The sequence below is a fragment of the Vulpes lagopus genome, chromosome 13, assembly GCF_018345385.1.
Source record: "Vulpes lagopus strain Blue_001 chromosome 13, ASM1834538v1, whole genome shotgun sequence".
Classification (NCBI taxonomy): Eukaryota; Metazoa; Chordata; class Mammalia; order Carnivora; family Canidae; genus Vulpes; species Vulpes lagopus.
The window spans coordinates 6,699,179-6,715,561 of record NC_054836.1 but is presented as its reverse complement, the minus strand read 5'-3'; the positions used below and the strand labels follow the sequence as shown (position 1 = coordinate 6,715,561).

Below are 16,383 nucleotides of genomic sequence, written 5' to 3'. Positions count from 1 at the left end.
GGAAATCCCCTAAAGAAGGAGGGGGGTGAGTGGGGTGTTGGTTGTCTCGGGAGCCAGCCATGTGATTAGAGGGGTGGAAAAGGTAAGGATGGTATAACTAGTAGAGGTAGAAGTGGAGAGTAGGAGGTTTGTGTGTGTGTGTGTGTGTGTGTGTGTGTGTGTGTGTGTACACACATGTACGCATACAAATACGGTATATTTCCTGGCTCTGTGACCATAGACAAGTTCCTAACCCTCTCAGTACCCCATTTATTCATTCAATACTAACAATTATTGAGCACCTACTGTGAAGCAGCCACTCTCTAGATACTAGGGATTCTGTGAGGAACAAGACAGACAAAATCCCTGCCCTGTTAGTGCTTATATTTTAGGTAGAGACACAAGATCACAAATGAGTAAGTGAATGAATGGTGTATCTCACATGCTGATGAATACAATGAAAAATTTAACAGATCCAGTGGGAATGAGGTGGTGGCCAGGAATATGGTGGGGAATGCTCTTTAAGGAAGGTTGTCAGAGGGGCACCTGGGTGGCTCAGCGGTTGAGCATCTGCCCTTGGCTCAAGGCATGATCCCAGGGTCCTGGGATCAAGTCCTGCAACGGGTCCCCTGAATGGAGCCTGCTTCTCCCTCTGCCTGTGTCTCTACCTCTATCTGTGTGTCTCTCATGAATAAATAAATAAAATCTTTTAAAAAAATGAAAAAATAAACCTAAAAAAAAGGAAGGTTGTCAGAGAAAGCCTCCTAACAAGGAAACTTTTGAGCAGAAAGAAGGGTCAAGTGAAGTGTCAGGAGGCAACTGGTAGCAAATCCTCATCCAGGCAGAAGGAATAGCTAGCACAGAGGCGGGTGATGGGAACACGCCATGGCATTTCTGAGGATGCAGAAGGACTGCCTTGGAACGAGGAGTGGGAGATAGCAGGTGATGCCCTGGGAGAGAGACCGTGCCTCAGCGTGTGGTCTGTGAAATGGGAATATAGTAAATGGTATTGATCCCTTTGGGCACTGACACAGGCCAGATGAGCTAATGCCCGTAGAAAGGGCTTGGCTCAGCATCTAGAAGTGAGTGAACACCAAACTGTTATGATGATTTGCAAATTGAATAATCCCAAGCCAGGATATTATTTGTGCTATTAGGAATATGTGAGTTCCTCTTTATTTCTCACCCAGTGAGGCTTTCACTTTCCATTTGTACTTGTCCTGGGTGTGTTGGAGGGAGTGTACCCCTGGACAATGACCTATCCGTAGAATGTGTGTGTGTGCACACCGCCCCTGTGTCCGCCCCTGCCTGTGTGTCTCCCATCAGCCTCCTTCTTGCTTCATACATGTCTGTGTGTATGTCTACAGTGTGTATTTACTACGACTCCAGTTCTCCCAAGGGAATGTCTACACACATTGAAACTGCTGTGATAAAAACCTGCCAAAGCAATGGGAGGGAAGTGAGAAAAAATGTCAGCGAGGCAGATGAATGAGATGAGGTGGTAGAGCTGGGCTGTCCTCAGGTGCCCTGGAGCAACCCCCATCGGGGAAGAAGCAGCTGTCCCCCACATAAGGCAAGTCTCTTTGATAGGCCCCAGACCAAGTGGCACATTCAGCATCTTGGCCATTTCACACCCCAGCCCTCCCCTGCCTGAAGGCCAGAGGCACCAGACACATGTTTCTGTTTTGAAGACACACTTCCATTGTGTCTGGGCCAAAGCCATCTTTCATGGCGTTCTTTGTTTTACCGACTCCTATTGACCTGCTGGGCCTGCTTCCAGGCCCAGGCTTGAGGACACTCTCATGAGCAGGTGACACTCGGGTCCTAGCTGTGATCCAGGACAAGATGCCTGTGGGTACTGAGGAGGTGGGTCTGGAGGTGGGTCCACCTGCTCTGAGTTCCTAGGAAGGCAGGGCCAGGTGGGGCAGCTCTCCTTGGTTCCTTCCAGCACAATCCAGTGGTCAAGTAGAGAGGGCCATCTTGCTTTACAACATATTACCCACACCTGAGTCATTCATTCACTCAACGAATATTCACTAACCATCTACCATGTGCCAGGCGTTAGCCCAGGCACTGGGGACAAAAGGGGAAAGAAACAGATAAAAACTTTGACTGTAAGGGCTTGCAGTTTTAGGAAGGGGACACAAAGGCAGCCTGGGTGGCTCAGTGGTTTAGCGCTTGCCGTCAGCGCAGGGCGTGATCCTGGAGTCCCAGGATCGAGTCCTGCATCCCACTCCCTGCATGGAGCCTGCTTCTCCCTCTGCTTGTGTCTCTGCCCCCCCTTTCTCTGTGTCTCTCATGAATAAATAAATAACATCTTTTTTAAAAAAAGAAAAAAAAAGGAAGGGGACACGGCAGAGAAGCCACCGATGGACTGGGTAAATTATGCAGTAGACCAGGGGCAAAAGGACATGGGCCAGGGTAAGTGGGATCTGGAGTTCTAGTCAAAGCAAGAGAATTGCCATTTTCTTTCTTTTTTTTTTTTTTGTATTTTTTTTATTGGAGTTTGATTTGCCAACATGTAGTATAACACCCAGTGTTCATCCTGTCAAGTGCCCCCCTCAGTGCCTGTCACCCAGTCACCCCATCCCCCTGCCCACCTCCCCTTCCACCACCCCTTGTTTGTTTCCCAGAGTTAGGAGTCTCTCATGTTTTGTCACCCTCACTGATTTTTCCCACTCATTTTCCCTCCTTTCCCCTATGATCCCTTTCACTATTTCTTATATTCCCCATATGAATGAGACCATATGATGATTGTCCTTCTCCGATTGATTTACTTCACTCAGCATAATACCCTCCAGTTCCATCTACGTCAGTGTAAATGGTGGGTATTTGTCGTTTCTAATGGCTGAGTAATATTCCATTGTATACATAAACCACATCTTCTTTATCCATCATCTTTCGATGGACACCGAGGCTCCTTCCACAGTTTGGCTATTGTGGATACTGCTGCTATAAACATCGGGGTGCAGGTGTCTCAGTTTTTCACTGCATCTGTATCTTTGGGTAAATCCCCAGCAGAAAAGACCCTGAATAGCCAGGGGAATATTGAAAAAGAAAATCAGAGCCTGGGGCATCACAATGCTAGATTTCAGGTTGTACTACAAAGCTGTGATCATCAAGACAGTGTGGTACTGGTGCAAAAACAGACACATAGATCAATGGAACAGAATAGAGAATCCAGAAATGGGCCCCCAACTCTATGGTCAACTAATATTCAACAAAAGAGAAAAGAATATCCACTGGAAAAAGGACAGTCTCTTCAATAAATGCTTCTGGGAAAATTGGGGACAGCCACATGCAGAAGAATGAAACTGGACCACTCTCTTGCACCATACACAAAGATAAACTCAAAATGGATAAAAGATCTAAATGTGAGACAAGATTCCATCAAAATCCTAGAGGAGAACACAGGCAACACCCTTTTTGAACTTGGCCACACAACTTTCTACAAGATATATCCATGAAGGCAAGGGAAACAAAAGCAAAAATGAATTATTGGACTTCGTCAAGATAAGAAATTTCTGCACAGCAAGGGATACAGTCAACAAAACTACAAGACAACCCACAGAATTGGAGAAGATATTTGCCAATGACCTATCAGATAAAGGGCTAGTTTCCAAGATCTATAAAGAACTTATTAAACTCAACAGCAAAGAAACAAACAATCCAATCATGAAATGGGCAAAAGACATGAAGAGAAATCTCACAGAGGAAGACATGGACATGGCCAACACGCACATGAGAAAATGCTCTGCATCACTTGCCATCAGGGAAATACAAATCAAAACCACAATGAGATACCACCTCATACCAGTGAGAATGGGGAAAATTAACAAGGCAGGAAACCACAAGTGTTGGAGAGGATGCGGAGAAAAGGGAACCCTCTTGCACTGTTGGTGGGAATGTGAACTGGTGCAGCCACTCTGGGAAACGGTGTGGAGGTTCCTCAAAGAGTTAAAAATAGACCTGCCCTACGACCCAGAGGGAGTTGCCATTCTAAATGGTGGTCGGAGAAGTCTTCCCAGAGAGATGTAGTGTGTAAACGGGGTGAACGGAGGCCTGTTGTCCTACCGTCTTCCCTGTTCTTTGTGTTTCTGTTCAAGTTCTTTGCCCGGGGTCGTGAAGCGGGGCTGCTCAAGTGTGCCTGTTGGGACGAAATTGGTGAGAGGGCCCTTTCGTGACTGGGATTTTTACCATGTTGACTTGTGCTGGGAAGTTTGCTTCAAAGGAAAGGTGGTAGGGTAGTCCAAGACAGGCTCGAGCCATTTGGGGCCGGAACCCCAAACTGGATGGTGCATCTGCTGTGTATAGGGGGCCATTACTGCTTCTTTCTGCCTCAGTGTCCCTCCCATCCCCATCCTGCCTCCCGGAAGTGTCCTGAGGGCAGCCGACGTGAAGCCTGGCAATCTCGGGTGTCTGCACACCCCCACCTCATCACACATGGTGCAGCGTGGAGATGGTTTCCGCCCCCGCTGGGCTCCTGGAAGAAAGATTCTGAGTCTCCGGGCACTGGGTCCAGGGCGCGTGCCTCGTGAGGTCCCTCCATGGTGACACGGCCTGGCGTCGCTCTGCCTGACCCTGCAGGGGACACAGCTGTGTGTGGCAGTGTGTCTGGAGGGCTGACACTGTGACAAGCCCGCTTGGACGTGTGCTCCTGGGGCCCAGACCCAGCTGCTCTGAGGGCTCCTGGGAGAGAAACTGAAGCAGGGACCTTGGAGTGAGTGACAGGCATCGGAGCCCCCTCGGGCCCTGGGAGGAAAGAGGAAGGTGCTGCCGTGTGTCACCCAACTTCACTCAGACGGAGGCCTTCCCGTTTGTCTGCAGCTGATCCTGCGGGTTCCAGCGTGTCATTACTGAGATGCTCCCACTTCTCACCTCCTCTCAAGAAAGGCAGAGACCGTCTCCATTTTACTGTCACAGAACCAGAGGGACCCAGACAGGGAAAATGACTCCCTAGGTGCTGGCAGCCCGGCTTCTCCCCAGCATCAGGAAATCCCAGAACTAGAAAAGTGCTCGAGGCTTATTTGGGTCCACCTCTCTCCTGCAGACTTTTCCTGTTGCAGTATGACTGAGGAGCAAGCCGAAGCCCCAAGAAGTGAATGGCTTGTCCAGTGTCACACAGCACGCTGGCCAGGGAGCCAGGTTAGAATCCAGCTCAGCTCCTCATGCAGTGTCTTCTGCAGCCCCTCTTCCCAAGAGGGACACGGAGCTGTCTGTGGGGGCAGGAGATGCTCTTTACCTTCTGGTCTTGTCATCAGGAAAGTTCTATACCTGACTTCTTAACCTCCAAAATGAGCCTCAGAAGACAAAGGGGCTTGCCGAGGGTAGAGGGCTGAATGAGGCAGTGGGGGTGACAGTAGGAACTCAGAATCACCCCACCGCTCCATGGAAGAGGTGTCCTGGCTTCTTCCGCCTTACTTGTAGCCCGATACAGGTTAAGACAACAGCTGCCTTGCAGCCTCTATTCTAGAGCCTCTTGGGGTACGTGGGGCCCCAGACACAGTCAACCCATCTCATCGAGAGAGGAGGCAGTCGAGCCCCCTCCTTTTCCAGTAGATGTGTTTCTAAGTGGTCACTCACAGAGGCATAAAGCCTCGGACACCTGAATATGATCGAGTCCAGTAACCTCCCCAAGAGGAGAAATGACAGTGGCCTGGCATTTCTCAGATGGGGTGACTGTGTGTAGGAGGGAGACCGCAAGACATGAACTTGGGTTCTCATCCCGGCCCTTTGCACGCTCACCAGCTCTGCCACTGGACCAAATCATGCATGCAGTTCACACTTCGGTTTCTTCATGTGTAAAATGCAAATGATAATAACCACCTTTCAGGGGAAAGCATCAAAGGTGAGATCTGAAGGTGCCTAGCATGTAGCAGGCTTTCAGCAAGTGGTGGGAGCTCTCTCCATCATTATCATTATTATTACCACCACTTTGGTAGCCAAAGGGTGGTTCATCTCTGGGCACCAGCTCCCCAGGGGGGCATGGGTGTCAGGGCGCTCTGACACCCATGCCCCCTGTCCATTTAGAAGCCCCTCGGATGACCCCTAAGGCCGAACATTCCCTGCATACCTGCTGGGGCTGCCCTCCAGGAGACCGAAGGGCCAGGAGCCTGCAGTCTCCCACCCCAATCAACAGAGCTGTGCAGCCTCTACAGGGCTGGGTGGGTTTTCCTCTGTGCTCTACTTCCACTCGGGGGGGTGGAGGCGGGGAGGAGTTCTAGTGTGTTTGAGTCCAGTTCTAGTGGACTTGGGATCATCACAGATTGGGCACCCAAAACGTCTGCTGACTCCTCATCTCTCAGGACCTATAAGGCAGACAGGGAATGGCTTATATCCCTTCCCTCTGCTCAGAACACCAGAAGACCTAGTCTGGAAAGAGGGCAGCAGGGGAAAGAGGAGGGGGTGGTGCGGGAGGAAGGACGAGGAGATCTGAGGGGCAGGTGATTAGGGGAAAGCCTTGGCAGCTCCTGATCCTGAGCTCCATTAAGCGTCTGTCTCCGGCAATTGCCCTGACAGTCACATCTCCTCTCCACTCGGTGCCGGCATCCCGAGACCATCGGGGCACTCGAAGGGCCATTTCAAAGACAACTACCTGCAATATTCCACTTAGCAGCATGTGAAGAGACTCCAACAGTGTGGGCAAACAGGGCTAGGGCCTGCATCTCTGCCACCTTCCAGGTCCTTCCTCCCACCATGTGTGTTAATCAAGTGCCCACTGCGTGCGCTCCCAGCCCAGGTATAGGCCCTGCACAGAATAGAAGAAAGCAAAAGGAAGGCACTGCTCTGGGAGCCTCTGTTAGGGGTGAGCTGGGAGCAAAGTCCAGCCTGCAGGGCATTGAAACAAAAGCTGTCCTACAGTGAGGATTACCCTGGAAATCCAGCATCCTCATATAGTTAGAGCTGGGTAGGGTGGAGGACAGAATGTCAGCCTGAAGAGCACAGTCTCCTTGTGCATTTGTGTAGTCTCATGAGGACTCTGGTCTAGAGGCCAGAGCTCTTAGAGTGTTTCCCAAGATAGTTCTCGATTCTGTGGGTCCTACTCAGCTCCTGTATCCTACTACCTCAGGTGGCTGTGGATGGAAGCTGACTCCTACCATCCTAGCCCACGCCCCTGTGCTCTTGGGGATGACATCTGAATGGAAGTGGTTCCGTTCTGGGAGATTCATCGACTCGTGCTTGAGTTCTGCAGAAAGAGAGGCTGGGAATATTGGATACTTAAGTGAACTGTGTACTCAGTTTGAATATTGATGAGACATTTTCAAAAGTAAATAGATGCATGTTAATTTGTGCCATTGTTCAAGATGACTAGTTGGCATTAGTGATGCCACATGACTTTACCAAATGCAATATAGGCATAAAAGGAGAAATTACAAATGGCAGGATTATATCCCACCCCCAGACCAGCCATTCCCTAGCCCTGGAAATACACCACATGTGAGAAGTCCCAGCCTGCTGGTAGGGGACAGGAGGGAGTGAGGAGATGGGAGCCTTACAAGAACTGAGGCACCTGTAGGTCCTGCTCATCCCCCAGGTTCCCAGGGCAGAACTGGAACTAGGGCCCAGGTACAGCCACCGAGGCTGGGCCTGGGTCTCTCAGCCATTTGGCTTTGTTTCCCTGCCCCTCTGTTTACTTGTAAGTCTGTCAGTCTATTCCTGGGAAGCTCATTACTATGGGCCCTGGTACCTTCCCAGTCTGTCCCATACCGTTAACCATAAACTGATCTCTTACTAAAAAAAAAAAAAAAGAAAAAAAAAAAAAGAGACTCTGATCTGAGTCTCTTAAGTGCATTTCAGATATTTTGCATAGACAATGGAGATGTGAATTTGAAACTGACTCAAAGACAATGCCATCGTTCAAGGAAATGCATAATTGTTGAGGGGGAGACTATCTGGATATTTATTTGAAGTTTTGCACAGCAGCAAAAGACTGCGACGCAAGCAAAGAAATAGGTACGTCCTCCTTAGAAAGGATTCTGAGCTGATCCTGAAGGTTATCTGGTTACCTGCTGGATGACTTGAAGGTGGTTCAGAGCAGGAGCTGGAACCACCGGCCCTTGTTTTTGGTCCTAGCTCTGCCACTTGATACCTATAAGACTCTGGGCAAGTTATTTAATCTCTGAGTACTTTCATTTTCTCAACAGTTGCTAGTGCCCACCGCCTGGGTGGTGACAATGAGTAAATCAGAAAGCACATATAAAATTCTTAGTGCAGTGCCTGGCGCATAACAAGGGCTCAATAAATCTTACCTTTCCTCTTTATTGTTTTCAGGCTGCTGGTCTAGTAGAATGATGTCTGAGTTTTATTTTTTTAAATTTCACCCATAGTATTTTTACTTCTATCATTCATAAACTCACTTCTGTCTCCTCTGGGGCATGTCAGGCCCCTGGTGTTTGGTACCCAGGGTGGCAGAGAGCAGAGAAGGGCAGCCTCCACTGGCCACACTTCCCATCCCCTGCCGCCCCGCAGCCTGAGTCCACAGGTCCCAAGGGCCTCTCGGGCTGGAGCTGTGGTGGTTGACTCTGCCCAGATCGCTTCCTTGAGACACTGCCCTCCAGCAGGGGTCACTGCTTATACCAGAATTTACCTGCAGGGTAAGAGGGGAGGCCCTTTGAGGAAAGGTCCTATTGCCCTGGGGCCACTTTTGTCCACAAAGCTTGAGGAAAAATGCTGCTCTCATTAAGCTGAGGGCATCTGGGATCACACACAATACACGTATGAAGCATGAAATGTGACCGAGGCCTCCTACCTGACCCTTTACCTCACTGCTTTAAGCATCAATTAATCCAGGATTCCCCAAATTTTATTCTCACAACCAAAGTTTGACAGGACATTTTTTTATAAAAGTTTTCTTTGGTCAAATACATTTGGAGAAATCTGAGTTAGGTAGGTATCTTTGAATCCTTGGTGAGTTGATGAGTATCATGTGCTTCCAAGCTAGGGATGGGGTGGCAAATTGGGGACATAGTGTCTCCCAAGCTCATGTGACCCCAGAATTCACTTTACCAGGAGCACCCAGAGTGGCTGGTGGAGTATGGATCCTTCACTGGAAAAGACTTCATTTTGATCTTTCCCAGCCCTTTTGATTTCAGCTTCCTGCTCACTGGTGGTCTCCCTGGCTCTAGCCTGACCCTGGCTTCTCTCCTTTTGTGCTGTTCCAACTCCAGGCATAAGCTGAATTCTGTCTCAACTCTCCTGAGTTCAGGAAAGGAGGGTCCTTTGGATTCTAATCTCAAGGTTGCATCTGGACCTCAGGCTGCTCACTGACCTCTCTGGCTTGCTGCCACTCGCGTGAATTCCTCCTCTATCCTAGGTACTCAGAGCCCCCCTCAGCTCTGAGCCTAGCCCCAACCTTGATCGACAACTCATTGTCCTTCTCTGAAAGCCACCAATTTTATTAAAAGTATTAAAATCCTGCCTCTTACCTACCGTTGCCATTCAAAGCTGTACATCTGGGATTAACAGAATTAATGTATCATTTTACTTCTGCTCAGATGGTTCTTAATTTAGGGGCCATTGTTTATTTTCATGTATTTATTACTCTCTCTTCAACAATGAAATAAATGTTGACAACCCGATATCCCTCAATTCACGTGATTTAGAGGAGGCAATTTATCTATTTGTTATTGCTTTGCTCCAGAACACCAAAGACCTAAAAGCACAAACTCTAAAATGTTGAGCACCATTTTTGCTTCTCTAGTCTAGTGGTATTAAAGTGCGCTTTAATGCTAAGAAGTACAAAGAATTATCTGATGGGACAAAGGAAGAAACCATTAGAACCTTTTTTTTTTCTGGTTAAAACAAGAAATTTGGTTTTAAATATTTAAATATTTAAATGTAAGCATTTAATAGACAGTCGATACTGGATACTGTTTCCCTGCCTTTGTCTGTATGTCAGGCATCCATATTTCAGAAAGGCATGGAGGTACATGGGAGCTCCACATTTCCCAGTGGTGATACTGGTGTTCTTACTGGCTGATTCAGTTTTAATATATTACAACAAGTTTGCAATTTATGTGCAACAGATATTATCAATATTGTAAAAACAAATCTCAAAATAGAGTCTTTACAATTTGAAACGGAAGTAACCATGAGGAATCATTTGTACAACCCAGAGGTTTGCTGGTTTATGGAAACATAATTAAACATTTTTCTTTTAAGAAAACCAAAATGTTCCGCATTTGCTGATCTTTTCAGTTCTGACAAGCAGCTGTCAGAAGTATGTCACCTTGCTGATAACTTTAAAAAATTAAACACTTCACCTGCCCCCTCAATATAAAGGTAATACGTTAACAAAGAATTAGAAAGTATCCACTTTTAGGAAGAATTTATAGCATGGGGAGACCATTTCGAAAGGAAAAAAGAATGTTTGGAAATATTTTCACCTTTATGTGATTTTGTTGTTGATGATGAGTAGGTATGACACTAAAAATTTCTACCTAAAAACTTTTAAAACTTGGAAACAGAATCTTCTACTTGCTGCAAAATCTTCCAAAGGAAGCATTTCAGAGAGTTTTGACCTGTTTTTAAAATATATATAAAAATTCAGCACCTTCCGATTAGTTGAAAGAATGGCTGATTGACATCAGAGAAGATGGAAATCTACCAGCTGAATCTCAACAACAATCTTCACATAATTGGTGCATGAGACTGAAGAGAAGCATCTAGATTTAGTCAGCATAGCCAACAATGCTCTTTTTGCATTTCTGTGTCTATGTGAGGTGTCTTTTTCCATTATGACAGCCATGAAAGCAAAGTTTCAAAATAAATTGAACCCTAGACCTCAGTACCCCATACCACTAAGTGCTCAACAAAGAATTTCACAAATAATGAAGCCAGTTCTAACATATGTCCCACCATTTTTAATAATAATTTTCTTGGTGATAGTAAAATGTCTTATATCATCCATTAACAAAATAAAATAAACACTAAAATGCTAATTTATCTTTACCTCATGTCTTTATTTCTTAACTTTGTGTGTAGATGGTAATGCAATCATATTAACAAGTAGAGGGGGATCCCTGGGTGGCGCAGCGGTTTAGCGCCTGCCTTTGGCCCAGGGCGCGATCCTGGAGACCCGGGATCAAATCCCACGTCAGGATCCCAGTGCATGGAGCCTGCTTCTCCCTCTGCCTGTGTCTCTGCCTCTCTCTCTCTCTGTGTGTGTGTGTGACTATCATGAATGAATAAATAAATAAAATCTTTTTAAAAAAAAGTAGAGCATATATATAGTCTTTATAAACAAATATGTGTATTATAAATGCATGCTCAAAAAATTTTCACTACAAGGTATGCAATCATCAATACTCTTTAGATACCCACTGGCTATCAGAGTAGGTAAATCTGCAGATGCTTCATAAATTAATCTCCTTTAATCTCTAATCTTCACTTTCCTGTCACTTTTACAACTATCTTCTCTGTACCCAAGAGTCTGTTAAGACCCAGCTCAAAAGTCCACAGGGCCCATTGTGCATTGGTACATTGGCTGAGTGGAGTCAGTATGGTTAGTTTCTTTATCCTTGGGTACTTTAGCCAATGTCTTTTAGGTTTTTCAAAAGCCCAGATCACTGAGCAGCAGATAGAACATTCTCTCTGGGAAGGTCTACAAGGAATTTGAGATGGTGCTGACAGATAAGACAAACTCCAGACAGGCAGATAGCATGATCATGGCCATGGCCATACAGGCTGGCAGGGAATATTTTTGTATTAAGTATGGCCAAAATGACTGTGGATCTTGAGAACTGTTTTAATGGGCATAAATCTGTCAATCTGGAGGTAGCCTTTGCTCATTATGTCTCTCATTTCCCTTTTATTTTTCCTTTGTCTCATTCTCTCTTTCCTCCCTTTTTTTTTTTTGGTATTCCTGTCACCTTCCTCCTTTTTTTTTTTTTTTTTTTTTTTTTTTTTAAATCTCAGTCTCTTTTCTAACTCTTCTCCACATTCACCTTCCATTTTCCCAGTCTCTGAGAAGGAGGGAGAGCTAGAATGGGGTCAGGCCTGTGTTTTTCAAACTGCCGGTCATGACACATTAGCGGGTCGAGAAATCAATTTAGTGGGTCACGAAATCAATTTAAAGGGTCATGACCAGAATTTTTTTTTAAATGGAATAGAATAAAATTGAACAGAACAATGTCCATCAAGCACAGTAAGGCTAAGTACTATTTGTGAAACTATATATGTGCATGTACGTGTGCCCTGGATTGCAATGTAAAACATGTCTTGCCATGAGTCATGGTCAAAGTGAAAGTCATTGATCTAGGAACAACATCTTGCATGTACCGGCAGTAAGTTTACTTAAGCTTTGGCCATCCAACTCACATTTCAAATGGTGCTAATGACATCATCTGGCCCTCTGCTGGTTTTATTCAAGTGACTTCTTAATTTCAACAATTGGCTGGCTTCCATAGTTATTTGTTGACAGTTTAGTGTGGCAGCAATGGGTAGCGGATAAGGCATTGGGCACAGAGTAAGGCTAACTGGAATTAAGTTCTTGACTCACAAGATCGTGACTTCTGAGTCTTAGTTTCCCATTTATGAACTATCAATGCATTCCAAACTATATTTCACTAAACTTCACTTGGAAGTGAATGTATTTCTACAGCTCACTGGGATGATGGAAGTCCCCTCATAACCAGAGGAGATCAGGAATGCTATCCTCTCCAGGCATTTCCCAGCTGTTGCAAGAGCTGAAAAGATCCACGTGGTAGCGCACTTATGGCCTATCCATGGCAACGGAGCACTCCATTACACATCAGTGGGGAAACTGTCCAGATGATCATAAACTTCTATGTAGGCCTAGAAACCTTTGTCCATGCAGATCTGTGTGTTGTCCCCATGGGAACATACAAAGGTGCACAAGACATCTATGCCCTCAAGGAGCTTAATATTTAGTGATTATGTTCATCACTTGCAGTTTGCAAGAGTCACTGTGTGGTATAGGGCCAGCTGAGTCATGGTTAGCTTTTCTTTGCAGTGGCCTCTCCTTGTCTAAACTCGAAGTTTCTTTTCTGTCTGTGGGAGCTGGACACAAACCCTAAACTTCCTTGCAGTCCTGATATTTCTTAGTTATAAATGTAAACCTGAGTCAAGTCAAGATGAGAGGGGCAGACTCCAGTGGTTCTCCAAATGCCAAATCCTGCTGCATTTGCCATGTGCACCGAAGGGAATAAAACTAATTACTACCTTCCTAAAGAGCTGAGCATGGGTGGATACACCCTTGAAGGTGGCCAGCAGAAATGCTTCTTGTAAACCATTCTCCCCATGCAGCTGCCTGCAAGTCTCTCTGCTACGGCCTTTGCTATCCAAGGACCCCTTCCTCGGGCCATTAGCGAAGAGGCTGGTCATTATTAACTAGTTGGCATTGACTAATGACACTAAGCTTTTTTTGGCCTTGTGTGGGCTGGTGGCGGGTGTTCAGTTGACCCCTGGAATTTGGAGTTTATTCTGCCATGAAAACAAAGAAATAAATTAGAAAAATGAACAGAAGCCCCTATGGTTAGACAAGAGTTAGAGATAGCTCAACAGCCTCAGCTGGTCCCCTCCGTAAGACCACACTCACTAGAAGACTCCTGCCTCTTAGTCCCCCACCTTTTAAAAAATATATATTTTATTTATTTATCCATGAGAGACACAAAGAGAGAGGGAGAGACCCAGGCAGAGGGAGAAGCAGGCTCCATGCAGGGAGCCCGATATGGGACTTGATCCCAGGACCCCGGGGTCATGTCCTGAGCCAAAGGCAGACGCTCAACCACTGAGCTGCCCAGGTGTCAAATGCCTCCTAGTCCCTTGGCTGTCATTCCCAGATTCCTGGTCCTACTCCTGTCTAGGCTAGTGATGTGAAGAAAGAAACCCCTGTTTCTCTGTCTCTGTCTCTGTCTCTGTCTCTGTCTCCGTCTCCCTCTCTCTCCCCTTTCTGGAGCCTGATGCTATGAAAAGACATAGTGTCTGTAAAACATCTTGCACACTGGAGAAGATTTAGAAATCTTAGTTTCATGTAAGGAACCCATTCTTTAAAATATACTTTATAGGGGATCCCTGGGTGGCTCAGTGGTTTAGCGCCTGCCTTCGGCCCAGGGCATGATCCTGGAGTCCTGGAATCAAGTCCCATATCAGGCTCCCTGCATGGAGTCTGCTTCTCCCTCTGCCTATGTCTCTGCCTCTCTCTCTCTCTCTCTCTCTGTGTCACATGAATAAATAAAAAAATATATTTTTTAAAAATAAAAAATAATAATAAAATAAAATGTACTTTATAATAGATTGTATGTCATGAGTACCACAGAAATCTTTCTGCACAGAAAATAGCTCTTTTGGGGCACCTGGCTGGCTCAGTCAGGGGAGCATGCAACTCTTGATCTTGTGGTTATGAGTTCAAGCCCCATACTGGGTGTAGAAATTACTTAAAAATAAAATCTTTTTAAAAAAGAAAATAACTCTTTTAACGTATTCTACAATTATTTACTTTGTCGATCATAGTTGATGTTTTCCTTAAAGTGAGATGCACTTATTATTAAATGATCTCCTTTCAATTTAATTCTATAAGCACATATCATTGACCTACTAGCGGGGCTGGCAACTACAATACAAATCTGATGGACCTCCTGCTTTTGTCTGTAAAGTTTTATTGGAACCCCGTCACACCCATTCATTTATGTACGGTCTATGGCTGATTTGACCACAACAATGAAGAGCTGAGTGGTAGATACAGGCCATATGGCCATTGCAAAGTCTAGAATAAAAACTATCTAGCCTTTTATAGAAAACAAGTGGTTTCTCCTGACTTAGTCTGTGTTAAACCTCGAGGTCAGGAAACAAAGGGGTGGGTACAAAAGAAGTCAAGCAGGATCCTTGTCCTTAGGGAGGTTACAAGTTCACGAGAGGAGCTTTATGTTTAAACATAAAATTAAACAGCCAACAGTTGCCAGTTTTCTGCTCAATCACACGTGTGTGTCCCCACCTTTCGGTCTCTGCTCCTGACCTACTATATGTCCAGGGTGTCCTATGACTCATGTCACCCAGGAAATCGTGTGCATGCTCCAAACCTGCATTTCACATTGAGTCATCCGCACCCCCATCTTCTGGTTTGTCTTGGCAGCCCCAGGAGGCCAGCTTGGCAATGTGTACCATGTAGACACTTGATAAGCATTTGGTGTGTTTAAATGAATCCTCGCACTGATTTGGGAAAGATGGGAGAAACATGAAATGATCTTCTTTTTACCAATTAAAAAAAAATCCCAAATGGAGCCTGGATCAGACACATGAAATCAATCTCTCTATGTCTTTCTTCAGGCAACAAACTTGGCTTTGACTTTAAGCCAAGTGCCAAGGGTCCCCCCAAATAATTAAACTATTTTGGTAATTGTCTTCTACGCAAGTCACTCTTTCTGGAGAATACTTGTACATTTTTATCTTATAGATAAAAAGGGAGCCAAATAACTCATCCTTCTCCTGCTTTCCCACTAAAATCTCCTAAATCCCACTACACAAAAGGACATTTTTTAAAAATCAAAATGAGAACAATAATTTTATGTGACAGGATTATTTATATGGCTGCTCTCCCCATGATGAATCCATCTAGGGGCTCAGCACCTACCCCAGATGCCAATTCATAAATCAGGAAATGCTATTACCCACTGGCCATAAAAACAGAGCCCACCCCATCACAGAGGACTCATTTCAGGAGTGGCTGCCCCATTTCAGGGCAGAAATGAGTTCAGAAAATCCACCTGGCTGTCCAGAGAGAGAAGAAATGTCTTTTACTTGATAAATAATCAGTCTTTCCTTCCTCTCAATCCCTTTTCCCCTAGAAATATGTAGAATTAATGGCACAGATATATGCCATTCCACAGAAAAAATAATAACAGGGCTAACTAGATTGAAATGAGTCAAAGGGCAAGCACAGGGTGGCAAGAAAGCTCCAGATTTCCCGTGAAGCCTTTCCTATTAGCTTAAACGCAGTTCGAGAATAAACAGCTTAGAGAAAATTTAGTGGGAGTCCTCCTTTCTGGCATTCCTCCTGCAGGCACCCATTAAGGACAGGCAGAGAGCCAAAGAAAAGGGCCAAGAAGGCGAGAGTCATTGCAAAAAAGCCTGGGACAGAGTAAACCGAAGTCTCCGGATCCATCTGTGATTCCTCCAGTGTGATTGTGTACTTCATTTTTATCTCAACAGATATGTGTTAGCATGGGGAGAGCACATAGAGAGAGTTAGAGGAAAGAGAAGAAGGGAGGAGGGACAAGGAGAAGTAAGGTGGCCGGAAAACTCTTCTGGAGTTTGGGGGGTGGGGGTGGGTATGGTCACAGTCACTTGGCAATAGTAGAGATCCAGCAGTAGACAAAACAGATAATGCCCACACATTTATGTAGCTTCATGCTCAGGGCATCGGGATGGACAATAAAGAAGTCAGCA

General features: G+C 45.6%; 1 protein-coding gene across 4 annotated transcripts in view; it reads left to right on the top strand.

Moving 5' to 3' along the window:
- The window catches only part of PLXNA4 (plexin A4), a 428,345-nt gene that overhangs the window by 272,740 nt on the left and 139,222 nt on the right, over positions 1-16,383 (top strand). Inside the window, exon 5 of one of the 4 annotated variants that reach the window (XM_041727615.1) lies at positions 9,147-10,880. The exons of the other annotated variants lie outside the window; for them this stretch is intronic. Coding sequence (XP_041583549.1) covers positions 9,147-9,152 — 6 coding nt within the window. The 3' untranslated portion in view covers positions 9,153-10,880. Of the gene's footprint in view, positions 1-9,146; positions 10,881-16,383 lie in introns of those variants that run through there. 4 annotated transcript variants of the gene reach the window in all.